The sequence below is a fragment of the Microtus oregoni genome, unplaced genomic scaffold (assembly GCF_018167655.1).
Source record: "Microtus oregoni isolate MIOR12 unplaced genomic scaffold, Mior012 000070F_ref0000104, whole genome shotgun sequence".
Taxonomy (NCBI): Eukaryota; Metazoa; Chordata; class Mammalia; order Rodentia; family Cricetidae; genus Microtus; species Microtus oregoni.
The window spans coordinates 3683856-3711287 of record NW_024543977.1 but is presented as its reverse complement, the minus strand read 5'-3'; the positions used below and the strand labels follow the sequence as shown (position 1 = coordinate 3711287).

The 27432-nt window shown below is 42.0% G+C and overlaps 1 protein-coding gene across 10 annotated transcripts in view; it reads left to right on the top strand.

The window, feature by feature from the left end:
• Positions 1-469: 469 nt before the first annotated feature.
• Abi1 (abl interactor 1) overlaps positions 470-27432 on the top strand; it is an 88130-nt gene continuing 61167 nt past the window's right edge. For 4 of the 10 annotated variants that reach the window (XM_041641560.1, XM_041641559.1, XM_041641558.1 and 1 more), the window contains exon 1: positions 470-734. In XM_041641560.1, coding sequence (XP_041497494.1) covers positions 618-734 — 117 coding nt within the window. In that variant the 5' untranslated portion in view covers positions 470-617. The remainder of the gene's footprint in view (positions 735-27432) is intronic. The other 6 variants (XM_041641566.1, XM_041641565.1, XM_041641564.1 and 3 more) reach the window with 2 other exon arrangements.

Genomic DNA, 27432 nt, shown 5'->3' with positions numbered 1-27432 from the left:
ATGCACACCTGGAACTGATACTGTTTTCTAAGTTTTACATGAATTGGGGCATACGAAGGCAATGTCTTAGTCATATCTCTCACAAAATTGAAGGCAGGATTCAGTCTTTTTAATCCTTATGTGATTGGATGCCTTTGATTTACTGGCATATTCTAATTAATTTCGGCCAATTTTCAGTCTTGTCATAGAAATAATTACGTTGCCTAGATCACCCTGTGGCGCCATCTTCCGGGTCTAGAGTAGATTCTAGATTTAAACCTGAATGATCTGCTTTGGTTCTTTAAATTCCTTCTAGTTTCGGGAGCCTCCTTGAACGCATGCGCAGCCTAGCTTGGGCGAAACAACAATTCCCAGAAAGCAATGCCACGGGAGGGGGTGGAGTCTCCTTGTCAAGGGAGAAATGATTCTCGCGAGAAAGTGAGGCTCTGGCGGCGGCGAGTCCCGGGCGGAGGGGGGCGGGGAGAGTAAGGAGGAAGAGGAGGAGGTGCAGTCCCACAATACCCGGCGGAGGGCGGGTGGGTGGTTGGAGTCTGGTCTGTGCGGCGCTCCGGTCCCCGGCGGACCCAGCTGCCTCTGTTTCTTGAACACGAAGAGGAAGCGATGCGGAGGGGTGGAAAATGGCAGAGCTGCAGATGTTACTAGAGGAGGAGATCCCGTCTGGCAAGAGGGCGCTGATAGAGAGTTACCAGAACCTGACCCGGGTGGCGGACTACTGTGAAAACAACTACATACAGGTGAGGAGCGCGGGCGGGCGGCCGGCGGGGGCGGCCGGGGCGACGGGCAGGCTGGGCGCGGTGGGAGCTGCCCTACTCCGCTACCCTCCGCCCCGGCCGCGGCCGCCGCGATACAGGAAGTGGCCGCCGCGAGAAAATGGGCGAAGAGCAGGGCCGCCGCGGGCGCTGCCGGCCCCGCCGCCGCTCCCAGTGTGCCCAGCCTGCTGAGGTCCCGGCAGCCTGCCCGGGCCCGGCTGTGCTGCTGGCCCGGCCGTGCTCACCGCAGCCTGCCCGGACCGCGTGCCCCCGCCGACCTCTGATTCCCGCAGTCGCCTACCCTGGCTCCTAGACCCCGCAGTTTCTCTGCCCGGTCTCTGTTGCCTGCAGCCTCTCACGGCCGGGGTCGTGCTCCCCGAAACCTCTTCTAGCCGAGTCGTACGCCCTGCGGCCTCTCCTGTCCGGGTTTGTGCCTCTTCTGTCCGACCGGGTCGTGCTCCCTGCAGTCTTCCCCTGCCCGGGCTCTGCTCTGCTCTCCGCAGTCTTGGCCGGGCTCTACTCCGCGCCGCCTCTTTTGGCCCAGGTTCGTCCCAAGACCTCGCAGCCTTCCCTGGCTGGGGTCGGCCCCGAGACCCCGCAGCCACTCTTCCCCTGTCCGAAGCCCTTTCGGAGATCCCGCATTCTCCCTTGGTCACCTTGGTCCTCCACACCTTGCTGTCGCCCCTCTGCCGAATGTGATGAGTATAGTACCCAGACAGCTGCGGGAGGAATGGGCAGGGAAAAGGCTCTGGGAAAGGAAAAGCGGGATGTGTGAGGGTGGGGTGGGGTGATTATGTCAGTTCATCCTAGAGGGTGTGCCTTTTATTTATTAAAAAAAAATGTCACGAGTCACATTTATACAGACCCCTCAATCAGGTGCAGGGAGTGAGTCTAAGGGTTTGATAGAATTCATCTTAAAAATCTTTTAATTGAAGGGTTGGAAATCTGCGTGCTTGGCGGTTTTCAAGTCGGGTTTTTCCTCCTCATCATCATATTTACTTCCGCTTTAGGATAATGTATACTCGTTATTATAAAGCACGAATGATTCATAGGGAAATTCATTGGGAAAATGTCTTATAGTTATCTTCCTCCAAATGTTATTGGATTGTTGGATTGACACTCAGTAATGTCATAGTGGTTGCTTTATTTTCTTGACATTTCTTTCTAACCCGAGTTAGTGTAGAGAAGAATAAGAATAAAAAAGATTAGCAGACATTATTTAGTCTTTAAATACAATGTGAAATTGCTTACTAATTTATCTAGAAATTCTTGGCATTTTGACTATGACAGATGCTTGCTTGTGTTCATTACTGATTGTAAGTGAATTGTATTCAGTAGTTTGTGGTCTCATGATTGTGTAAAAACTAACAGTTTGCAGGAGATGCAAATGAAGTAGTAGATTTCTTTGTATGGAGGAGACTAGACACTCACTTCTGGTTAAGGCAAGACTGAAGCAGTCTTTGAGAAGTTAGGGTTAGGGTGCTTGAGACCTGCAGTATGTAAACGTGCTTTCCGTGTGATTATTATTTTCAAGAGCCAGTAGTTTCTGTGCTAGCGCATGCTTTAGGTTTTATTCTCAGAGGGAGATACTGTTTTGAGAATTGTTTGAATATTTGTCACTGTCCATATTAGTAACATTTAATCTGGAGCAGTCCTCCAAGGAATTTGTCTTCATGCTTTCTTTTCCAACCTTTGACTTTGGTGATCTGCCGATACACTTGTTGAATGCCTGCTGTGCCTACTGTATTACTTGTTTTTGAAAACTATGTATAGCTGATTAAAACCACATTTTAAGGGCTGGAGGAATGGCTCAGTGGTAAAGAGCAGTTGTTGCTTTTGAAGAGGACCTGGTTTCAATTCCCAGCATCCTCATGGTGGTTCACAACCATCCTTAAGGATGGATTTTCCAGGGGATTCATGGGCTCTTCTCACCCCTGGGGGGGCACCAGACACACACGGTCTGCATATATACATGCAGGCAAAACACTTAGAAAATGAGTAAATCTAATAATAGATACATTAAATACACTTTAAGATCTTATAGAAATGTGGATATAGTGTAAAGATAGAAAAGTGATCTTATATTTTATAGACACTAAAAAATGTGCAAGTTATTTTAGCATGAAAAGCCTTGAAATTGCTGCATTTTGGGTTCACTGCACTTGTAACTCCAGCTTGTTTCCTGCACTGCAACTCCACCTCCAGGGGACCCAACACCCTCTTCTGGACTACATGGGGACCTGCACAAATAAGTGTATAGACACACCCACTTAAGCACAACCCATCTTAATTGATAATATCCCTAATTAGGGTAAGTCGTTATTTTTCTTTGCTTTGTGTGTGTTTGTGTTTGTTCTCAGACACACCTCATTCTAGCCCAGGCTGGTGGAACTGTTTAGCCTGCAGGTGCTGTGATTGGAAGTATAGCTACTATATTTTTGTGAAAAAAATTTATTGAGGGGACAGGGTCTCATTATGCAGCCGTGGCTGCTCTGGAGTTTATGTAGACCAGGCTGGACTACAGAGATTCTCTGTCTCATCAAAATTATCATACCTACTGTGAGATATTAATTTTGCTGTGTGAGTTTTATCATGATAATTATTTTGTTGTTTCCTTATATCTCGAGAATTCAGGCCTGTTCTGCTGAGAAGTTGAGGGAGTATTTGCAGTGCTTTGTGCCTTGCTGAGTTTAGTTCTTAATTGAGTCATTAAAAGCCAAATTTATTAAAAGATTTCTTAAGTTGCCTTAAAAAGGATGGAGTTTAAAAGTTATGAGTAGGGCTGGAGAAATGGCTTAGCAGTCAAGAGTACATGTTGCTCTCACAGAGGACCAGACCAGAGTTCAGATCTCAGCACCCACATCAGCTCAAAATGCCTGGAACTCCAGCTTCAAGGGCTCTCATGCTGCTTCTGGCGTCTGTGGGCATAGGCTCACACACACACACACATCTTAAAAATGTTAAGGGAGGTGGGGTGTGCTGTGCATACCTTTAATCACAGTGTTTAAGCAGCAGAGGCAGGCGGATCTCTGAGGCAAAGCCTGCTCTACGGAGCAACTTTCAGGACAGCCAGGGCTGTTACACAGAGTAACCTTGTCTTGAAAAATCAACCAAACAAACAAAATATTAAAATTCTCAGCTATTTTTATATTGGTATTTAGAAAGGCCTTTGCTGTTTCTGTTTGGTGTAAGATTGAGTACATTTTCTCCCCCTGGTAGATTTACCCTAGGACCATTGAGCCTTGAGCATAGACAGATACTTTAGAGTTATTACTGTTTTGACCTTGAGGGACTAGGAAGGAAAGAAAATTAAATTAACAATAGATATAAAGGAAAAGTTGCTGGGATGAAGATTGTGCTGACTCAGGAAAGGCTAGAACGGTCTTTGAGAAGTTAGGGTTAGGATACTTGAGACCTGCAGTATGTAAACGTGCCTTCCACGTGATTATCATTTTCAAGAGCCAACAGTTTCTATGTTACTGTTCCAAGGGATTGGTCCTCATACTTTCTTTTCCAACTTTTGGCCTTTGGTGATCCTAGAACTTCACTTTCTAAATTTTCTGGCTGAAATTTAATCAACTTCATTTGGACTGGCAAAAGCTTTTTTATAAAAAAGTATTTTTATTGATTTAAATTATGTGTGTGTTTCTTGCTCTGTATATGTGTTTGTGTGCATGCATCACCAGAAGCTCCTGCAATTACATTTTAATTCTTAGTCTTACATGCTAATGTGAAATAATCAAGCTCTGATAACATTTGCTTCTTTAATGCACATTAATTTTGGAAAGGAGGTAACTTTTGACATTCAGGAGTAGTTTGAGGTTGGCAGAAGCTTAACTGTGTTGGTATTGCTTGTTTATAAGTGGTACTCATTGTTAAAAGTGCTATTCCTGCTTTAAACTTATTTTGAAATGGGGAAGGTGGTAAATACCTGTAACCCAACACTCAGGAAGCTGAGGCAGGAGGATCATAATTTTCACATCAGAAATTTGAGACTAGTCTACCTAGCCTTCACAGCAAGACTTCATGTAAAAAATCTAAAGAAACTTAAAAAAAGTAGTGTTTGAAAGCAGTTTCATTATACCGACTAAGGAGATTGGCCTCAAACTTCTGGGCCCAAGCGGTCGTGTTTGTGTTCGTTTGTGTTCGTGTGTGTTCGTGTGTGTGTGTGTGTGTGTGTGTGTGTCCCCACCAATGCTTGCTCTCTCTTTCTCCTCTGCGTCTGCTTTTCCTTTTGTTGTGTGCCCTTTCCTCCTCATCTTCCTCTTGTTCTTCCTCCTGGGCAACAGACAAGCCATCTAGGTTCAGAGACATTAGATATCTAAATAAAGTTCTATAGCTAGTAATAATTCCTGGAACAAACACGAATCTTCAGATTCCAGTACTAAGTTCCTTTTAAACTTGAACTGGTTACTTTCTGCAAGAAGGTTCCTCAAGAAGAATGTGTGAGCTTAGCGGTGGTGACACACACCTTTGATTCCAGTATTTGGAAGACAAAGACAGGTGGATCTCTGAGTTTGAGGCCAGCCTGGTCTACAAAGTTGAGTTCTGGACAGTTAGGACTGTTACACAGAGAAACCCTGTCTTGTGTGAAGAAAGTAATTAGAGTAATGAAGGTAACATATGTGTCCTTCTTTGACCTTGTATGCTCAATTCTTCTCCGTGGTTTGTCCTAGATTTGCATCCAGCCTACATATATACTCTTGTGTGTATTATGTTCTCTCATTTCTAGATTACTTACAATACTGAGTACAGTCTAAGTTCTGTGAAAATATTTTTTAAAAATTGCATTTACTATTTGTGTGTTTGTACACATGTGCCACCGTCAATTTATGGAGATCAGAGAACAACTTGTAGGAGTTGATTTTCTCTTTCCACTGTAGAAATCTTGGGGCTTGAACTCACAGGCTTGGAGGCAAGCACTTTTACCTGCTTAGCTATCACATTGACCCTAAATTTTTACATTTTCCTACACAATAGTTTTTAAGAGATAGTGACGAGAAAGTATGTACAGCATATGGAGATTCCTTTAAAACAGTTTGGCTCAGCTGTAGGTTTAATACATGATTGTTGAACACACAGATAAGGAGAACCAGTCCTGATTGATCCTGCTTATTTAGGATCAATAATCTGTTATAATCTCTTCTAGTTTGTGTTTACTCCTTATAAACAGTCTGTCACAGGGAGTGCCCTCATACAGATGAGGAATTTAAGACTCAGAAGAGTGAAATAAGTTTTGGTTGGCCGTACTATTAATGACTCAGATTCCTCAGCTGTGACAGACTCCATGGGTGGAATAGTTTGTGTATCAGTTTTTAGGAGTATTACTGCAGTAGGTAGACCTGTTGGACAGGTGTGGGAGCCTTTCAGATCCTGCGCCAGTCTTAAAATGCATTCGAAGTTTTTAGCTGCAATTAGAAGAGCAGGTAGGTATGTGGTCTGGAGATTTGCCAGTAAGTCTTAGGCTAGCTTTTTCACTGAGCTCAGCAGTTAGAGTAGACTGCTTTTCCAGAGGACCCAAGTTGATCCCAGCACCCCTATCAGGAGGCTCACATCTCCTGTAATTCTCTCCAGCTCCAGGGAGCTCTCACACCTCTGACTTGTATAGGTACCTGCACTCAATTGCAAATGCTCAATATACAGCACATATACATACACATGATTTAAAACAATAAAAAAATCTTAGCTGGGTATGGTGGTGCACACTTTTAATCCTAGCGCTAGAGAGGCAGAGGCAGGCAGATCTCTAGGAGTTTGATTCCAGCCTGGTAAACATAGCAAGTTCCATGGCTACCTAGTGAGAGCCTATCTCAGTGTGTGTGTGTGTGTGTGTGTGTGTGTGTGTGTGTGTATGTGTGTAGTGAGATCCTATCTCAATATATGTGTGTGTGGTACTCCAATCAAGACTTTTCAGATATTCTCAAATTTACATTGAACTGAAATTTTTATCTTTTTCATATGAACACTGTTCTCACTGAATTTATAGAATGATATTTCCATAGCCTAATATTAGATTCAACCTCTTACCCCAGTTTCTTAAATGTACTTTTTGTTGACTCACAGCTATCTAGGTCTTAGTATTTAACTTCACTAAGAGTAAATTTGTACTGTAAACAGCCGTATCCTGGAGGAGCTAAGCGTGTCTTCTAGAACACAAAGAAGTATAGAGAAAGTACAGTGTAGAAGAGGAATTAAGAGCCTGGTGTGGTAGTACTTGTTTTTAATCCCAGCATGAAGGAGGCAGAGGCACATAGATTTCCTGTGAGTTTGATGCTAGCCTGATCTACAGAGTCTTTGTGTAGGCCCTGTCTTAAAAAAGAAAGCCAGACCACGACTAATCAGATGAGTACCACAAAAAAAAAAAAAAAACAAAAAACTTTCAACATTAAAATTACAAATGGAAAAAGAGAGTAAAAATTAGTTTTAATACAAGCTTCCAGACAATAGTTTGCACTAAAATATACTCAGTAAGTCTCTTTGGGATTATTACTAGCGAGAACTGATGGAACTTTTTTTTTTTTAATTTTTAAGAAATATTTTTATGTGGAGGAAATGTTCTGCTCTAGGTTTTGATCCATAGTTGCTTGCCCTTGTGCCTGTGATGAGGCAGCACATTGCAATGGAGAGTATGTAGAAACTGACCCTCAACTCATGATGGCGGGGCGTGTTAGTCAGGGCTCCTAGAGAAAGACCCAATTGCGTGAACATGAATTTCAAAGGGAACGCATTAGATTGTCTTACACAGTATGGGCTGTGTCTGCTCTGGAGAAGCTTCACACTAAGTAGCTGCCCAGCCCACAGGACTGACTGCCCCAGCAGTCTCAGTACTGAAAACCTGGAGGATTCTTGGAGAGCAGTGATTGTGGTTGAGGAGGCTGTGGTCTCTTGTTAACACAGGATGCAACAGCAGTGAGTAGTACCAGTGGGCTTGATGGGTTCAGCAATAAAGAGCAAAGATGGGCTTTTCTCTCAGATCTCTGTGTATCTGGGTCATTGCTGGGAGGTGCTGTTTGTTTTAGGGAGGGTCTTTCCTCTCAGTCTTTTCAGAGTGCAGCATTGAAAGGGTAGTAGTAAAAATAACAATTAATGAATTTTGATGTAAAAAGAAATAGCTGACTTGATAATTTTAATAGTATATACTTATCTTTAGAAAGCAGACTTTGAGATTGTTTTTTGTGAGATGATATATATATATATATATACATACTCATATACTCTTACTCTTGGCTCTACTAATTTTTTTTTCGCTTAGAAAAATTTTCAGGATTAATTGATAATATATCAGTGTTTGTAAGAGAATCTGAGAGCAAATAGAACATCCAAGAAGGGTAATGTGTTATTGTTGGTAAGTGTACCGTGATGTGATGGCTACTGCCTGTAAATCCTGTCACTTAGGCTGTGGTAGGAGGATCACCAGGAGTTCATGGCAGTCTGTGTTACAGGGTGAGTTCTAGGCAGCCTGGACTAGACTAGAATGGGACCCTGACTCAAACAAATGCCCCCTCCCCCTCAAAAAAAACCCAACTACAAAACAAGTAACTCCTCTTCCTCTGTTCCTCTTTTTCTTCCTCCCTTCTATCTCTCTCTTCCCTCTGTAGCCCAGGCTGGCTTCTAACTTGTTAGGTAGCTGAGAATGACCTTGAACTCCTGATCTCCCTGTAGCTAGCTGCCTCACAACTGTGTTGTCCTTCAACTTGTTCCTGCCCCAAACTACTACTAGTTTACCTGACAGGTTCTATTATTATTATTATTTTTTCTTTTACTTTTTATCAGGTGTGTATGTGTGTAGGGAGGGAGGGAAAAAGAGAGTTGTGCGTGTGCCAGTGTCCATTTCAAGAGTTAGTCTGTTCCTTTCACCGTGGGTTCTGAGAACCTGGTTTTCAGTTTATTATGCTTTCACTGGCCAGCACTTTCCCCGGCTGTACCATATTTCAGTCTCTCAATTGATTATTTTTAAATGACTTAAAATGATTTTTCTTTTATTGGGGCTGGGTGGGGGGATTTGTTTCTTTGTTTGTTTTGGTCGAGACAGGTCTCATCTTGTAGCTCAAGCTGACCTAAAACTCAGGGCACCCTCCACCCTTTATCTCCCGAGTGCTGCTGCTGGGACAGTGGTGTGAACCACCACACCTTTTAAAAATGGAATATAATGCTCCAATATGAGGAAAGGCGGCACTGGAGAATGTCTCCCAGCTGACTCACTAAGTGAGTCACTTAAAAAAAAGAAAAAGCAGTCTGTTGGCCTTCTGGCCTGCTCCACAAGAAGGAAATCAATCATGCCTGGTGCTGGAAACCGAGCCAACTCCCCAGAGCTAGTGAAGTCATGGATCTTGGAAGAGCACCTATACCCACCCCTTTCTAAACCAGCACAGTCCCTAACTACATTCTAAATAATTTTTTCATACAATATTTTTTGATCATATTATCCTTCTCCTCCAACTCTTTCAGATCCATTTTATGTCCAGACCAATGTGTGTATATGAGCAGGGCACCTCCAAAAACAAAAAGCAAAAGAAAAGGAGAATATCAAAACAACAACAAAAGATCCCAGTAAGGCAAAAAATGACAACAAAACAAAAGGTGGAAAAACAAAAACCACATGGAGTCTGCTTTGATTTTTGTGTTGGTAAACTTGGTCAACTACTCTTGGGCCTGGACTTGCCCTGGAGTGTAGTTGATATCAAACCCAGTAACACTTGATTATACAAAATAGATTTTCCTTTTCTCAGCAGGTATCAATTGCAAATAGCCTCTTAGTTTATTGTGGAACTTTTCCATTTCACCTTCCCTTTTGCTGGCTCTTTGACTGGTTTGATACTGTGCAGGTTTTGTGTGTGCTGTCACAGTCTGAATTCTTACGTGTATCAGCCTGCTGTGTCTGGAAGACACTGTTTCCTTGGAGTCATCTGCCACCTCTAGCTTTTACCAGTTTCTACCTCCTCTTTTGAATAGGTGCAGTTCACATAGATACATTCTAAATATTGATCCTTATTTGTAGTCCTCACCTCTCAACAAGGAAACTTCTCTTTGCAATAGAGGCACATTACAGAAATGTCAGTGTTTGAGTGCCCAGTTCCAACGGTTACATCTACAGCACAACTCGTGAGCCTAAGGCTCGGGATCATTGTAGAGGAGAGGGTGCAAAGATTGAAAGAGCCAGAGGAACAGGAAGTTTGATGTGGGATTGTTTCTTAGAAATGGCAGAAGCTACACTCATGAAGCCAACATGCCTGCCTACATGTGACCAGAACAGCTAAGGGGAACAAGAAGAGGAAAGCCCACAAGGCCTCAACTCCAGGCAAAAAAGGAAAACAAAACAAACAAACAAAAAACCCAAACCTAAAGGCAGTTAAGGAATTGGGGAGAAATAGTCTTCTTCAGAGAAGAGCCTCTTCTGTTTCCTCTAATTGGTTATCAAATACCAAAGAGTCAGCCCTGAAAACATACATACAAGTAACATAAGGACTAAACAGGTTGTATTTATGTATTTACGAACACACACACAATTAAAGAAAAAGAGGCCATGAGTTTGAAAGAGAGCAAGGTAGAGTGTGAAGCTGGGAGGGTTTGAAGGGAAAAGGGCAAGGTGGAAACAGTAGAACTTTCCTTTTTTTTTTTCCCCCAAGACAAGGTTTCTCTGTGTAGCAGCCCTGGCTGGAACTTACCATGTAGACCAGGCAGGACTCAAAACTCACAGAGGTTCACTTGCCTCTGCCTCCCAAGTTCTGGGATTAAAGGCGTGCACCACCACTGGCTATAACTGTACTCTTTTTTTTTTTTTTTTTTTTTTTTTTTTTTTTTTTTGGTTTTTCGAGACAGGGTTTCTCTGTGGTTTTGGAGCCTGTCCTGGAACTAGCTCTTGTAGACCAGGCTGGTCTCGAACTCACAGAGATCCGCCTGCCTCTGCCTCCCGAGTGCTGGGATTAAAGGCGTGCGCCACCACCGCCCGGCTATAACTGTACTCTTACAAAAAGAGAAAAGAAAAAAAGCAACATGTTTTTGTTGTAAGACAAAAAGTGCTTAGAGCATTCACAGTCTTGTCCCTTAACATCAGTTACAGTCGTTAGGGCTTGTGTTTTAGACGAGCTGTGGCAGAGTCCCAGTCCCTGTCCTGGGGCAGCAGTCCTCTGACCTGTGATAGAACAACCTGATCCCAGTATTCAGACAGCCCTGGCTGGGACTGTTCCTTTGGGAGCGGCAGTCTTAGCATGATTATCTCAAGTTGTCTTGGGTGGGGGTGCTGGGGATGGGGGTGGTCAGACAGCTAGTGCCAGCTTATGGGTGCACACCTGACTCTTAAGTTACTTGCTTTGGGTAATTTTTCTTTGTTTTGTCTTTTGTTCTTTGCAGACAAGGGCTATTCTTGAACTTGCTTCTAATTCTTCCCAAACAGCTTAACCAACTGGACCAAATATTCAAATATATGATTATATGGGTATCATTCTCATTCAAAGCACCACATTGGCTTTCAGTTTTCCTATTTTTCTTTTTAAACTCACTTTTATATCTTAGTTAATGTTGTTCTCTGACTGAGAAACTTTGTTTCTTTTGATGGATATTATGTACTAGTGCTCTCTTTGTCTAGATGAAAAGTTGTCCTACTCTTTCATACATTAATACTTGCTTATTGTGTCTATTCTGGGCTCCTGAGATAAGAGTGACTTAGACAAAGACTGTACCCTTAGGAAATTTTCAATTAGGGGGACAGGGGGACATGTACATGCATGTACATGTACACAACCAAAAAACCGGAAATGAAAAGCTGCTTATTTCAAATAGATCCGTAAGCAGTAAGATGGGAGCTAGAAGATCAGGATTTGGAAGGACGGATTTCTTCAGCTCTGCGGTTATTATTACTCTTTGAAAATAACTTCCTTTTTGCCTATTTTTTATGTAAGAGTGCTGGAATGTGTGTAATGCCTGCAGAGGCCAGAAGGGGGCACCAGCTTCCCTGGAACTGTGGTTACAGGTTGTTGTGAGCTGCCCAATGTTGATGCTGGGAATAGAACCTGGGTCCTTTAGAGGAGTCATGCCTTTAACCACTGAGCCATCCCACAGCCCCTGTGAAAGTGACCTTCAAGCAGAAATTTGCAGGATTCAAAAGATTCCTGCTTTGTGAAGATCTAAGGCAAACAAAGTGGCACTGTTAGGAAATGAGAAAAATGTGTTTCTAAGGATGATGTACTGGGGATGGAGAGGGAGATAACGCAGAGAGAGAGTGATCCGGAGCCATTCGCAAAGGCTGTGTGGGCCACAGACTGGAAGCTGGAGTGTATTCAAGTTTAATGAGGTGAGTTTATTGTTGGAGTGCTTGGTTCACTTCTCTCTCTCTCTCTCTCTCTCTCTCTATTTGGTTTTCGATACAGGTTTTTTCTGTAGCTTTGGAGCTGTCCTGGAACTCACTCTGTAGACCAGGCTGGCCTTGAACTCACAGAGATCCGCCTGCCTCTGCTTACCGCCTGCCCTGCCTCTGCCTACCCAGTGCTGGGATTAAAGGCTTGCACTACCACTGTCTGTTACTTTTTAAACTTTATTTTATGTACATTGGTGTGAAGGTGTCGGATTCCCTGGAACTGGAGTTACAGACAGTTGTGAGCTGCCATGTGGGTGCTGGGAATTGAACCCAGGTCCCCTAGAAGAACAGCCAGTGCTCTTAACCACTGAGCCATCTCACCAGCTCCTCACTTTTCTTTTTTAAACACGGGATCTCACTATGTAGTTCTGGCTGGCCTGGAGCTCAGTATGTAGACCAGACTGGCCTCAAAATCACATAGATCTGCCTGTCTCTGCTTCTTGAGTGCTAGGATTAAAAGAGTGTTCTACTGTGCTGGGCTTGATTTAATTCTTAAGAATTAGGCTGCTGAGTGGGAAACAGATTGAGGAGGTGAGAGCAGAATTAGCCAGCAGGGAGAGTATAAGCAGGTAGAGAGTATGAGAATGAGGAATTGTACCATGCATGTTTTTCAGACACACTGGAAGGATATGCTGGTTGCATATGGTGTAAGAGAAAGGAATCTAAGGATGACTCGTGTCTTAAGCACCACCGTGTTCCTTAAGCATGTGGTTAGATGGCAGCAGATGGTTGGGCCCTGGGGGTGGGTTGCAGGGAGAAGAATATGAAGGTGTCTGTTTTGGTTATGTAAACTATGAGATACCTATTAAGCACATGGACCAGTTGGCCATGCTGGAGCTCAGGGAAAAACTATATGTAACATGAAAAAATCATATTCACTAACATTACCAAGATATCATAGAAAAAATTTTAAATATTGAAAAGCTTTGGAGCTCAAGTTGACAAATATGTTTTCATAATTTTTTTCTTTTTCTTTCTTTTTTTTTTTTTGTTGCTTCAAAGCTTTATTTATTGTGACAGGTCTTGCTTGTTGTTTTTCTTTAGCCAGCTGGAGACTGTCTACCAATACTCAAGCCTGAAAATAGTAGTTTGTGTGTCAGTTGTTTAAAAAATAATTTAAAAAAATGGTCTCGTTTTACAATAAGTTGTATAGCTGTTTTTTCCTAAAGGCAACAATCATGTAACAAGGACAGCTTTTGTGTATTTAGCAGCTTTTGTGGGGAGGAATTGGGATAGGGTCTTGCTTTATGTATCTGTCGCCAGCTGGCCTGGGATTTGTTGTATAGACCAGGCCATACTCACAGAAATTCATCTCCCTCACCCTCCCAAGTGCTGGGCTGTAAAGTTAAGGCGAATTTGACCTACATAGGGAGACCCAGTCTGGGGAAAAAAGTTTGACCTTGATCTTGTGAATATCTCCTTCCGGAAGCAGACCACACTAAAGAACCTTTGTTATAACAAGTTAATTTAGTAGACCATGGTAATGGAAGCCTGAATTTTAAGTATCATAAGATACTGGCTATATGGCTTTAGTCATCTCTGACTAAAGTAGATTAAATAATCACATAAAAATTTAACATTACTTGTGCATGAATCTTCTTGACATACTACTAAGTATGTATTATTTTAATAATTTTAGATAGAGGGATTGGAGATGGCGAAGAGAACAGCACTAGGTACTCTCCTGGAGGACCTGAGTTCGGTTCCTAGCACCCATGTTAGGTGGTTCAAAACCACCTATATCCCCAGCTCCAGAAAATCCAACATTCTCTCTTGGTGTCTGAGGGCACTTGCATATGCACATACCACACACATACATATAACTAAAAAAGTAGGAGCTGGAAAGATGGCTCAGTGGTTAAGAATACTTGATGTTCTTCCAAAGGACCTGAACTCAGATCCCAGCATCCATGTCACATGGCTCAGAATTGCCTGTAACTCCAGTTCCAAGATCTGACACCTTCCTCTGGCCTTGGTGGACATCTTCTCACTTCTCACGTGTGGGGGACATTCACACTAACACACATAAGTAAAAATGATAATAATAAAAAAAAAACTTGAGTAGATATTTAGATCCAGAGGCTTTTTGTTCTGTATATTTAAAATTTTTTTCTGTATCTGTTTTCTATAGTCTGTGTCTACCAAAACTTAGTTATATGGTTAATTTTAGACTTGTTCAAAATGATTTTTAGGAAAGAGTGAGAAATAAATTTTTACTCTATAATGAAGTAGTCATTTTTAATTTGAGCTTGTTTCAATTTGGATTTAAAGGAATCTTTTATTGGACTGGATAGATGGCTCAGCAGTTATGATTACTTCCTCCTCCTCCTCTTCTTTTTTTTTTTTTTTTTGGTTTTTCGAAATACGGTTTCTCTGTGTAGCTTTGGAGCCTGTCCTGGCATGAGCTATATAAACCAGGTTGGCCTCAAACTCACAGAGATCCACCTGTCTCTGCCCCCCGAGTTCTGGGATTAAAGGTGTGCGCCGCTACCACCCGGCTGATCACTGCTTATTTTTATAGAGGATCTGAATTCAATTCCTGGTACCCACATGGTGGCTATCTCCAGTTTGAGAGGATCTGATGACCTCTTTTGGCCTTCACAGTCATCAGGCATGCATAAATTAAATAAATCTGAAAATTAAAAAGAGAAAAGAAATCTGATGTTGGGAGCCATGAGCTAAACACTTTCTCTGAAGCCTGAATACCTGAGTTCTTTCTCTGGAGCCTATATAGTGGAAGGAGGCAACTAACTTTCATTGCTTATCCTCTAATTGCCACAAACATTTATATATCCACAAATAAACGTAAAAAAAGAAATCAATTGTAAATATCCATGGTACTTATAAATCTCTCTTTTCACCACACACACACACACACACACACACACACACACACCCCTACATCAAAAAATAGAAGTGACTAAATGAGAAAGTAACTGAGGGTATTTTTTGTTTTAGCTGTGTAGTGATGAGGTGAGCAGGCCTGCTTTTCATCCCTCCGGGCTTCCGCACGGCTAGCTTTACACCCGAAATAACAACACTCAAACTGTATTCATTTAAACACTACCTGGCCCGTTAGTTTCAGCCTCTTATTGGCTAATTCTCACATCTTGCTTAACCCATTTCTAATAATTTGTGTACCACCACGAAATGTTGGCTTACCGGGAAAGATCCTAGCCTCCATCCGTCTTGGGTTGAAGAATCATGGTGTCTGCCTCACTGCCTTCTTCCACCCAGCATTCTGTTCTGTCTTCTTCACCTACCTATGTTCTGACCTATCAGGCCAAGCAGTTTTCTTTATTAATTAACCAATGAAAGCAACAGATAGATAGAAGATACTCCTACATCATAGCTGTTTGTCTAGCATCCTCGTTACCTCTTTGATTTGACAGGATCTCATTAGGTTGACCTCTCAATTCTCTTTTCCCCAGTCAACTTCAGGGATTTTATAACTAGGGTACTGAAGGCATGACAGATTCCTGCTGCATCACTTGACTTCTTCTTTGGGTGTGCACAGGCATGCAGGTGAACTACAGTTCATCTTTTCCTAGTTGTACTTCAGGACAAGCTGTCACAGACCAGTTGATACCACTGTTCAGGCATTGCACTAAGTGTAGGGTAAACTTACAGATATTGTAGTTGGACAGATTGCAGCCATCCTACAGCTGTTAGACAATCACATCAGATGTGATGGTGATGATGATTATGATGAGATTGGTAATATCTCTGGCCTTGACGTCAAGTGCTATCTATGGTCTTGTGACTCAGGGTCTTCTCGAAGACCTACATCTTGACTGTTGCTGAACTGCTCTGTTAAAGACAAAGAATTGGACTCAGTTCTTGATCCTCTTGCCTTAACCTCCCAAACGCTAAGATTGTAGGACTCTAGCGCCATACCTGGCTCTCTGTTTTATTATATGCATCTATTACTTTTGTGAAGAGGGGCTTTGGATGAATTAATTTTTCTTTCAAACCATGTCATTTTGAACTTTTTTTTAAAAAAGTGTGCATTGGTGTTTTGCCTGTCTGTCTGTCTGTCTGTGTTAGTGTGTCAGACCTTGGAGTTACAGACAGTTGTGAGATGCCATGTGGATGCTGGGAATTGAACCTCGGTCCCCTGAAAGAGCACTCTCTTCCCACTGAGCCATCTCTCTAGCCCCATGTTATTTTTAAAAAGTTCGAAAATCCATTTTGTTTTTCTAGCTCTAAGTTCCATTACAATTTATAATATTAAAATTTATTGAATTGTGGCAATTTGTCTTTCTAGTTTGTTCTGTTTTAATTGTTTTTGAGCATTCACAGAGTACCATGAAGATCCCAGAGGAAACTGGCTAAATTCTCTATGTTTAAGTTAGAATCACAGAGTTCCAAAATAAATGCTTAGTAAAATGAAATGTATCATAACAGTATGTAATGTGCTTCATGGTGGGAATATAGTAGTTACTTGTTCAGTTATTCAGCAACCTAAAATTGCATTTTGTGTGTGTGTGTGTGTGTGTGTGTGTGTGTGAGAGAGAGAGAGAGAGAGAGAGAGAGAGAGAGAGTGAGTCTTGTGTTTGCATGTGTGAGCTTGTGAGCAAATATGTGCCATTGTATGAATGTGAAGGTCAGAGGACAACTTTTGAGATTCAGTTCTCTCTCCTTCCACCACGGGTGTCCTGGGATCACACTCAGGTCATTGGGCTTGGTGGTAAGCCCCTTTACCCACTGAGCCATTTTACTTACCTTTTTGGTTTTAAAAGTTTATTTTTTTTTCTGGTCTTATGTAGTCCAGCCTGGCCTTGAACTCCTGATCGTTTTGCCTCCACCTTCCAAGTGCTAGGTCACAGATGTGTGCTGGGGTTCCAGTATGGCTTTTTGGAGACAAGGTCTCATTAGTTGCTCAGGTTGGCCTTGAAGCCTCAAGTCCTACCTTAGACTTCCCTGTGAGTGGAGTTAAAGCTGTGAGCCATCATGTCTCACTCAGCAACTTTATACTCTTACTATGCATGCCAGTGGTTTTGTCAGTAAGATGTATATACTTTCCTCAAATGATTGTCATCTGTCTTTTTCGGTAATCAAATAAATAATAAGGCTGGGCATGGTGGTGCATGCCTTTAATCCCAGCGCTAAGGAGGCAGAGGTACATGAATCTGTGAGTTCAGGGACAGCATGGTCTACAAAACAAGTTCCAGTACAGCCAAAGTTACACAGAGAAACTGTGTCTCAAAAAACCAAAAATAAATAAGTAAAGAAAGACACACACAGACAGAAACATAATAAATAATATAGGGAAAACACATTGCATAACAAAGTTCCTCTGTGTAGCTTGTTATTTTAAAGAAGAAACATTAAGATTGAGATGTGAAAAGTGTTAAGAAAGCTGGGGCAAGGAAGGAGGGAAGATAGTGTCCTGTGTCTAGGCCAGAGGGATACTAAGGAGAATGGTTCTTAGCCTTAGCAGTTCCCAAGCCTGGGTGGTGTAGGACAGACAAAGGGGGAGCAGTTTGTAGAGAGGTAGTGGGAGTGAGATCAAGCAAGGCCTCATCAAGCCGCATCAGTGATTTTGGCCTTTTTCTCTGAACCTGAGGAGGAAGGCACTGAAAGTTTTAAGCAGTGACATGACATTAATCCCAACACTTGGGAAGCTGAGGCTGAAGGGTCAGGATCAAGGCCATTCTTGACCACAAGAAACCCTATCTCAAAAAAAAAAAAAAGGAGCTGGTGAACTGGCTCAGGTGTTAAGAGTTGAGTATTGTTCTTAGAGAGGACCCAAGTTCGGGTCCCAGCACCTATGTCCTGTGCCTCACAATTGCCTGTAACTCTAGCTTCAGGGGATCCAGCACCCTCTTTCTGGCTTTTGTAGGCACCTGCACTCATGTGCACATACTCACAAATGCACATAATTAAAAATAAAATTTGTTGAAACAACTGCAAATCAAAAATAAAGATTATTTTCACCTTATGGTGGCATGAAGGCTCAATTTCAATAATTTCACCACTCAGGAGCTGAGGCAGTAGTATTGCTGCAAGTTTAAGGGTAGTTGGGGCTAATAGTTTTAGACCAGCCTGGGCTGCAGAGTGAGAGACCCTGTTTCAACCTTCCCCCTTCCCTCAAAAAATAAAACAACCCAAATCCTCCCCAAACCAAACTAAGAAGGTGACATTTAGATTAGAGAAGAGAAGAGGGCGAAGCTAGAGCCAGACTCGGGAAGATCTCTAGAAGAGTTGTTGAAAGGTTGGTTTGGAGCTGTAGTCCTAAGTGGGGGCAGAATTCTGGTATCAGTGTGGTAAGTTTTCTGTTCTAGAAAGTATCACTGTTGGGTTGTGTTGAACAGGTGGTTAGGAGACTCATTAAACAGTAGTTACTAGTTGCTTACTGTATGGAAGGCTTTTTCTTCTAGGTAGCATGATGGGATATTTTGTAGCCTGTGTTAGCTCATTGCTTAGTGGGTATATCTAAGAAAGTGGAAATCGGTCTATAGTGAATGCGTGCACCCGTGTGTACACCCACCAACACCCATTTTTTTAAAAAAATTTGATTTGAGACAAGGCCTCATGTAGCCATGTTCTGTCTTTGAACCCCTGATCTTAGCCATTGATGAACAGCATGGATCCTCTGAAGAGAAAGCTCAGAGATGCCTGGGCATGGTGCTACATACCAGTAGTCCCGGTACTAAGGGTTCTGAGGGGGAGTTTGAGAATTTCAGGCTAGCTTGGACTATATAGTAGACCCTGTTCAAAAGCACCCTATCCCAGCAAACAACCGAGAAGGCTCAATGATGGCTTATTTTACTTGGATCTGCTCTCTTCTGTCATAAAATGATTATGTCTGCAAAAGCAGCTTGCACATAGAAAAGACGCTGTAAGACCCCTCTTCCTCAGCCATTAGTACTCACTGTAAGACCCCTCTTTCTCAGCCATTAGTACTCACTGTAAGACCCCTCTTTCTCAGCCATTAGTGCTCACTGTAAGACCCCTCTTCCTCAGCCATTAGTACTCAGTTGGTTTCTGACACTTTCCAGCCTTCACTCCTCCACAGTGGGGTTGATTGGCAGAGCCGTGGGTTGAAGAATAGGAATAAGGCTTGACTATTAACTGACTGTGTGGGCAGAAGAGGGGAGAGGGAGGGAAAAGAGAAAAAGGACTCCAAGGTCTCTGGCTGTATACAATTGTGACATGAGGTTAAGCTATATGGTCTTTGTTTTTTAACATTAATTTTGATATTCTGCAATAATTTTCTGTATTATAGATATCTGGCACTTTTATATCTTTAGTAACTTTTTAGAAATAATTTACAAAACATATGTCTTCCACATAGATTGAAAACTATCTCCCTTTGAAAGGAACTTCAGAGTATTCTAAAGAACCATAGCACAGTGTCTGGAGAGCAGATGTCTCAGCAGGTTTAGCTGAGTTGTGAATTTAGAAGTTGAGGAAAGAGGAGGTTTGAGAGGCACCAGATGGAGATTGTGGAAACAGCCGCATGACAGAAAGTGTGGTCGTGCCAGGTGGTGGTGGCGCACACCTTTAATCCCAGCACTTGGGAGGCAGAGGCAGGCGGATCTCTGTGAGTTCGAGACCAGCCTGGTCTACAAGAGCTAGTTCCAGGACAGGCTCCAAAACCACAGAGAAACCCTGTCTCGAAAAACCAAAAAAAAAAAAAAAAAAAGTGTGGTCGTGAGACCTGAGTAGTGGCAATGCAAGGGAGGGGAATGGAGTTGAGGAAAATGGAAGTTTATAAAGGTAAAAGGGGAACCCTGGGTTAGGGGAAGGCATTTAATTTTAATTTGGCTCATATAATGTTAATTAGGGTAGCCAAAGGAGACTTTTGATTGCTTGTTTTCAATACTTTGTTAACTGGATCTTGGTAGTTAGCTTCAGGAGGAAGAAGTGGTCAAATAGACCTTGGTGGCTAGGTTGGAATGTAATCTAACTTTTTCTTTTCCTTTCTTCCTTTCTTCCTTTCTTCCTTTCTTCCTTCCTTCCTTCCTTCCTTCCTTCCTTCCTTCCTTCCTTTCTTTTGTTTTTTTAAGCAAGGTAGAGGGAATGGGGGAGAAGGGCAAGGCCTGACAGCTGTGTTTGCCTTGCTTGAGTTGGCAGAGTCCCTTCAGTCACTTTGAGCTCTTCTTGCCTTCGCTCACTTCTCAGATGCTAGAGTTACATGTGTGTAACCTCACTGGTCTTTTAAATGTTTTGACCTCATTGATATTGTTATTACCTCCCCCCCCCCCTTTTTTTTAGTGAGATGACATCTCACTCTGTAGTCCTGACTGGTTTGGAACTCACCACGTAGATCAGGCAGGCTTCAAACTCACAGAGTTCTACCTGCCTTTGCCCCCAAAGTGCTGGGATCAAAGGTGTGTGACATCACTGCACTGATGATAGCTTGTAATGGTTTTTTGTTACTTATTTTTTGTGGAGTCGTGGAAGAAAGAGCCAAATATAGGGCTAATTTATTATGAGGAACTTTTTAGTCTCTGTTAACCTACTGCTATTATCTTTAAAACATTAAAAAAAATTGTATGTATGGGTGTTTTACCTAGGTATATGCTTGTGTACCAACCAAGTTCCTGTGGAGACCAGAAGAGGTGTCAGATCCCCCTGAATACAGATTGTTGTGAATTACCATGTGGGTACTGGGGGTCAGACCTATGTCCCCTGGAAGAGCAGACCACAGTGACCTTAACCAGTGAGCATTTTCTCTAGCCTGCCATTTTTTTAACGTTATTATATATCTTGAGTTATATATTTTATTTGATTACACATTTTGTACTAGTGTAGATTATGATCCTATCCTATACCCAAGGAATTTGAAATTTACATTTTTAGGAGAGGGTTAAATTGAGTTCAAGGATCTGAATTTGCATGCCCCAACCCAGTAAAATAGACAATATTGTTTTGTGCTGCCCAGGCTCGTACTTCAGGGATCAAGAATCCAACTCACCAAAGACCACCAAGCCACCCCTTGTCTGTTTGTACTTAATGTACAAATTGTGTGAACACACCCAAAGCTACCCGCTTTCTCTGTCACATAGAGATGGAACATGGCACTGAGTGCATAGTCCTAAAGTGGAAGACTTGGTGCTTCTGAAAAGCATCTGAGATGTGGGGATCCATAGATTTTTATTTATTTATTTTTTATATTTCTCTGTGTAACAGTCCTAGCTGTCCTGGAACTTAGTCTGTAGACCAGGCTGGCCTTGAACTCATAAAGATCTGCCTGCCTCTGCCTTCTGAGTGCTGGGATTAAAGGTGTGTGACATCACCACCTGCCCGGATCCATAGAATATTTTAATACCTTTGAGTTCCCTTTAAAGTTGGATAATGAGGCCTAGCTAGTCCAGCATTTTCAGGAGTTCAAGTTCTGCAATATCTAAACCTACCATGAAGACTTCTTGTTTCAGAGTCTAAGGGAAGGGATGTTTAAAATAGGCTGAATACATTCAGATCCCAAGGCCCGGGTACTCTTTATTGGAATTAGAACCTGGTAAGTGACTTTGCATTGGTAAAGTGGGCCTTGTTTTGAGACACCTTCTGTTTTCTTTCAGCCAAGAAATTTAAGAGATTTAGTGGCCAGGAGGATTACTTTTCAGGGCCCACCCAAGAGAAGGCCATCCACATATTTGGTAATGTGTTTGATCTATCAAGTCCCGAAAGAGGGATAGCCCAAACAGATGTGGCATGTTTCAATCCCTGTGGCCTAACAGTCTAGGTGACTTGTCCTGTGGGTTTCTGAAATGCAAACGAGAGTTGACTATCATGCTGTAATGGAGTCGGGGAGGAATTCTTGAGGTCTTAACACTGAATAGAAGGTGATGCCTGAGGGAATCTGAGCCATTAGAGCCTAGGAGTTGGGGACCTCAGCCTTGTTAATGAGAATGAAGTTTTGACCAGTTTCTGGTTAATTAATCCCTTCTTGACTCCCAGGATTGGTGTGTTATAGAGATGTAAGCATTCAACCAATAAACCTCTTTTGAACCTCTTGATTATGGGATTAGTCTCTTCCTAGCCTCTTGTTTCAATAGTGGGTATTTTGAATGAGCATGGTCCCCACAGACACTTGAATGCTTGGTTCCCAGTTAGGGGGACTATTTGGGAAGGGTTATGAGGTGGGAGTAGGTGTGACCTTGTTGGAAGTGTCATGTGTCACCGGAGATGGGCTTTGAGGTTTCAAAAGCCCATGCCAGGCCCAGTCTCAGTTCCTCTGACTCTTGTCTGAGGATCAAGCTCTTGGCCACTGGGGCAGCTTCCTCACCTGCTGGTACCATCTGTTTGGACTTCAACATCAGTTTTGGCTGCCATCAAGAACAATTAATAATACTGTTCTAAGGGAAGGAGTTTAGCCTTCATTTTAGCCAAGAGGTCTCTCCCCATGAGGGGACTTGGGGGTCTCAGGGATTATTAAAAGGGATAGAAATGGAGACCCAGGAGCAGGCAAGAAGCTGAGTAAAATGTCTTTCAAGGGTGTGGCCCTTATATGCCCTACAAATAGTAGCCTTTTATTGGGTTCTAGGGTCAGGAAAGCAGGGGAGGTTGGGAATTGGGCTTCTGTGTGGACAAGGAAACTGCTCTGGTGCTCTCCCACCGTCAAGGTTGTCCAGGTCTCCTCAAGTAGACTGGCGTAGAGAAGATGACTCCAGTCTAGACAGTCTGCATTGAGTCTTCTGGTGATTGTCCTTACAGATGGAGTGGGTCCTGGGGGTGGCCTTAGTCTCTGAGGGCACTATTGGAGATGGCCCTTCTGCTCACAGAGGAAGCAGACCTGGGGTTGGAGAGATGCTCACTGTTTTAGAGCATTGGTTGCTTTTCCAGAGGATTTGGGTTCTGTTCCCAGCACCTACATCACAGCTAACAGCTATCTTTAACTCCAGTTTTAAGGGTCTTACATCCTCTTCTGGCTTCTTCAGGAACTGTATGTATGTGGTATGCAGACATATGTGAACTCCAAACACCCATTCACATAAAAAACAACATTAAAAACCCCATTTTTCCCCCTAAAGGGAAGCAGGGCCCTCTGACCTGGACAGTGTTCCTGGAAGAGTTCCCATAGCAGCAAGCAGTTCCTATGATACTTGTCTTTGCCTTTTTTCTCCACTTTTTTTTTTCCTGCTTCTGATCTCAGTTATAAAATGCCTGAGCCAAATCATTTAGTGGCTTGCTTGACCCAACAGTCAACTTCTGAAACCTGTTTTGAATATCAGGGACTGAGTAAAAAAATGTATCCTTTAAGAGGTTGTCTTCCTGTGATCTCACCATTATGTTGGTATACTTTTTCATGGCTCAGCCTCTACAGGAAAGCTAAAAGGGCCTCTTTATTCTTCTGGCAGATAGTAGTCATTTGTGAATAATTTAAAGGCTTAACTTCGGTCTCCTGGACACTAAGACAGAATAGAGATGATGCCTTATATTCCAGAGCCCCATCTATCATTAGGGTTCCATTTAGATGCTTGTATAGGGACCATTGCTGACCAATTGGGAAGCTAGTATTTCTCCCTTCCCTTGAATATTGAGTAATTGTTTCCCCTCCAGATAGCATTTTCTATTACCTTTTGTTTCTCAGATGGAGTCAAAGTTGTCTCAAGTAACACCACCTCTTTCCAGACCAAATTATAATTTGTTTAAAACTTTGTATATACTTGTCTCACTTATTCGTGTTACCTGAGTCCAGCCTTATCTTTGTTAGCTCTAACAAGACTCATGCCTATTCAAGTGATGTAACTGGGTCATGTGATAGTTATGATTTTAAAATTTATTAGTTACTCGTATGTGTGTATGTGTCCATGTGCATACTACAGCACAGCTGTCGGGCTAGAGGACAGCCTGAGGGAGTCCATTCTGTCCTTCCATAGTAGGTGCTAGTGAGCCCACTCAGGTCGGCAGACTTGGCAGTGAGTAAGGTTCCTTTTCCCTCACGTCCTTGCTGGTATTTGTTGTTTGTTTTCTTGATTTTTGATTTTGCTTTTTGCCATTTTGATTGGGGTGAGATTGAATATCAGAGTAGTTTAAATTGGATTTCATTGATTGCTAAGTATTTTACAATTAAAGTATCTACTGGCTATTTCTTTTCTTATTTTTGTTTTTAATTAGCATATATTAATTTTGTATAATAATGCCCTTCATTGTGAAATTTTCATACATGTATATATTTTTGAACATATTTACCCTCATTATTCCTAATTGTCCCCTCCCACTCCTGATTACCTTCTCTTCACACCTGGCAGGCCCAGTCTTGTGCAAGTCAGCATGCCTCTGGGAGTGCGGGTCTCACAGCCTTGTCACACCTGCAGGACATCTCCACAGCACCCGCTGAACCAGTGGGCGTGTATTGACTTGCCTGTCAGCAGTGTGGTAGTCAGTGTCCATGACAGTACTTCCTGTTGTTGACTGGACAAAAGTTAGAGTTATCTGGAAAGAGGACCCTCAGTTGAGAAAATGTCTCCCATCAGACTGCTTGTAGGAGTGCTTTGATTTCATTCTTTCCTGTTTGTGGCCTGACTGTCTCTGTATTAATGCTCTAGCTAATAAGGCTCTGAATACTGCATTGAAACAGAGGAAAGAATGTGCACACTTGTTTCTGATTTTAGTTTTTTTCATTTAGTATGTTTGTTATAAGTTTGTATTATAAAACTTACTATAAGGATTTTTTTCTTTTTTGGTCTTTCAAAACAGGGTTTCTGTGTGTAACATCCCTGGAACTTGCTTTGTAGACCAGGCTGGCCTCAGATTCACAGAGACCTGCCTGCTGCTGCCTCCTAAGTACTGAGTAAAGACATCACACCCAGCCTGAGGCATATTTTTTTAAATCATTTTAAAATTAATTTTTTTTTAATCATGAGGGGTTGTTGAACCTTTTTAGAGGCCTTTTATGTAACCACTGAGATGACCGTGTGGTTTCTTTCAATGTGTATTTAAGTGGTTATATATTGAATCATCCTTGTATCATTGTAATGAAATTAATTTGGTCATTTTTTTTAAAATGTAAGTTTAAGTATGAAATTTTCTTTTAGCTGTAAAGAAAGATTCTAGGAAATTGTGCTTTTGTTTTTATTTGACTCTAGGATTTTTAAGAAAGGCTTCTTTCTATTACGTGTGTTAGTACTCTGCTACTGTATGTACACCATGCGTGTGCCTGGTGCCCACAGATGCCAGAGCAGGGACTTGGCTCCCTGGAACTGCAGTTATGTGTGGTTCTAAGCCACCAAATAGTTGCTGGGAGATGAACTTGAGTCCACATGTGCTCTCATGACTGTTGATCCATTTCTCCTGCCCCTGATTCTAGGAATTTTAACATTTTATTCCTAATTTCTTCATTGGTCTATTGGTCATTCATGACCAGGATGTGTTTCAGTATGTATATGTAGTTTCTGTATTTTCTTGCTATTTTCTGTTTCATTGCACTGTGACCTGATAAGAAAATTTTGATTTTTTTTTTTTTTTTTTTTTTTTTTTTTTTGGTTTTTCGAGACAGGGTTTCTATGTGGCTTTGGAGCCTGTCCTGGAACTAGCTCTGTAGACCAGGCTGGTCTCCAACTCACAGAAATCCGCCTGCCTCTGCCTCCCGAGTGCTGGGATTAAAGGCGTGGGCCACCATCGCCCGGCTATTTTGTATTTTTTTGATTTGCTTTGTAAACTACAATGTTGCCTATTTAACTTAGCTAATTAATTATCTTTTTCTCACCTTATTTCTGTGTGTGGGCATGTATGTGCCCTAGTGGGAGAGTATGGACCAGAGGACAACTTCCTGCAATCAGCTCTCCCTTCTACAGTGTGGCTACTGGGATGCAGCTTGAGTCAACAGGCAGCAAGTGCCTTTACCCACTGAGTTGTCTTGCTAGCTTCCAGGTCTAATTTACATGCTTTTTTGGACTGTTGAGAATGAGTGTTCTGATTCTGTTGGGTGGAATATTATGTGGGTACCATAGATCATTTGACCTTTGGTGTAACTTAATTCAGATTTTTTTTTGTTGATTTTTAGGTTGAATGTCTTACCCAATGATGAGAGTTGGTGGAAAACTCAACCTTACTAGTTGTTATTGAACCAGGGCTTTTGTGACCTTTTATGCCCACTAATGCTTCTTTTATGAAGTTGTGAGCCCTCAATGTTTGGTGCATATAGTTTTGTATACTTCTTGATGAATTGTTTCATTTATTCATATATAATAAAACTTTTTAAAATCTTTTGTATAATTTTGGCTTGAAATATACTTTATCAGCTATCAGAATAACTATGCCAGCTTGTTTTGGTTTCCATTTGCTTGATAAGTCTATTTTTTGCTGCTCTCTGTGGGTATTTTTGCTAGTTAGGTGCATTTCTTGGCAACAACCAAGAGCTGGATCTGTTTTTAAGTACAGTCTGCTAATTTGTATCTTTTTATTGGTGAGTTCAGCCCATTTACATTTAAGGTTATTTTTGAGAGAGGTTTGTTAATTCATGTAATTATGTCGATTTTCTGGTTGATTGAATTATTGTTTCTTCTTTTCTTCCCATTAGTGTTAGGAATTCCCTCATTTACACTGTTGAATATCCCACAGTGTTGTTACCTTGGTAGATATAAACTGTATTAGTTTGTTCTTGTCTTGATGCCCTTATTTCTCAGTCTGTTTTATGAGACAGAGTTGGAGATCTTCATAATTCCTTTCATCCATCTTCACAAAGTTTATTTAATAAAAAGTTTTATATGAAAATGTACAGCCCCAGTTCTACGTCATAATTAAACAGGCCCTTTAGGGAGGGATGCTTAAAGCTTTCCAAGGTTTCTCACATGATGCTGCTGTTTCCGGTGTGAGCACCGTTCCAATGTGATTCTGAGCACCCAGTTTTCTCCTGCCTCCTGACTGTGCACAGCTTGGCCAGTTGTGTCATGCTCCTGCCTCCATGCCTTTGCTATCATGATGAACTGACTCTTTTAACCGAACCAAAACAAACATTTCTTAAATTGCCCCCCTCCCCATCCTTTTTGTCAGGTACTTGCTACAGCAAAGAGGAAAGTAACTAGTAATTGGTTTTGGTCATGATAGACTGCAGCATGGTTTTGCTGTTGTCTTTGCTTGTGAGTTTTGTATGTCTAAAAGATGTGTACATATATTAACCGATTATACTGTGGTAGTTTTTACTTTTTTGTTTACTCACTCAGATTGTGTGCTCCATAATCTCCCTTGTATGGCTGCCAAACACACTGGGTTAGAATTAGCCAAAAGAGGCGTTTGTGTAAGCAACGTTGTCTACCATCTGAAGGTGTTTCTGGTTAGATGTGGTAAGATGCGTGGAGAGACTAGTGGGCTCCAGCTTGACTTTACTTTCTTGCTCTGTGTGCAGTTCCTTTTCCTGACTGTGACAGTGACCCCACC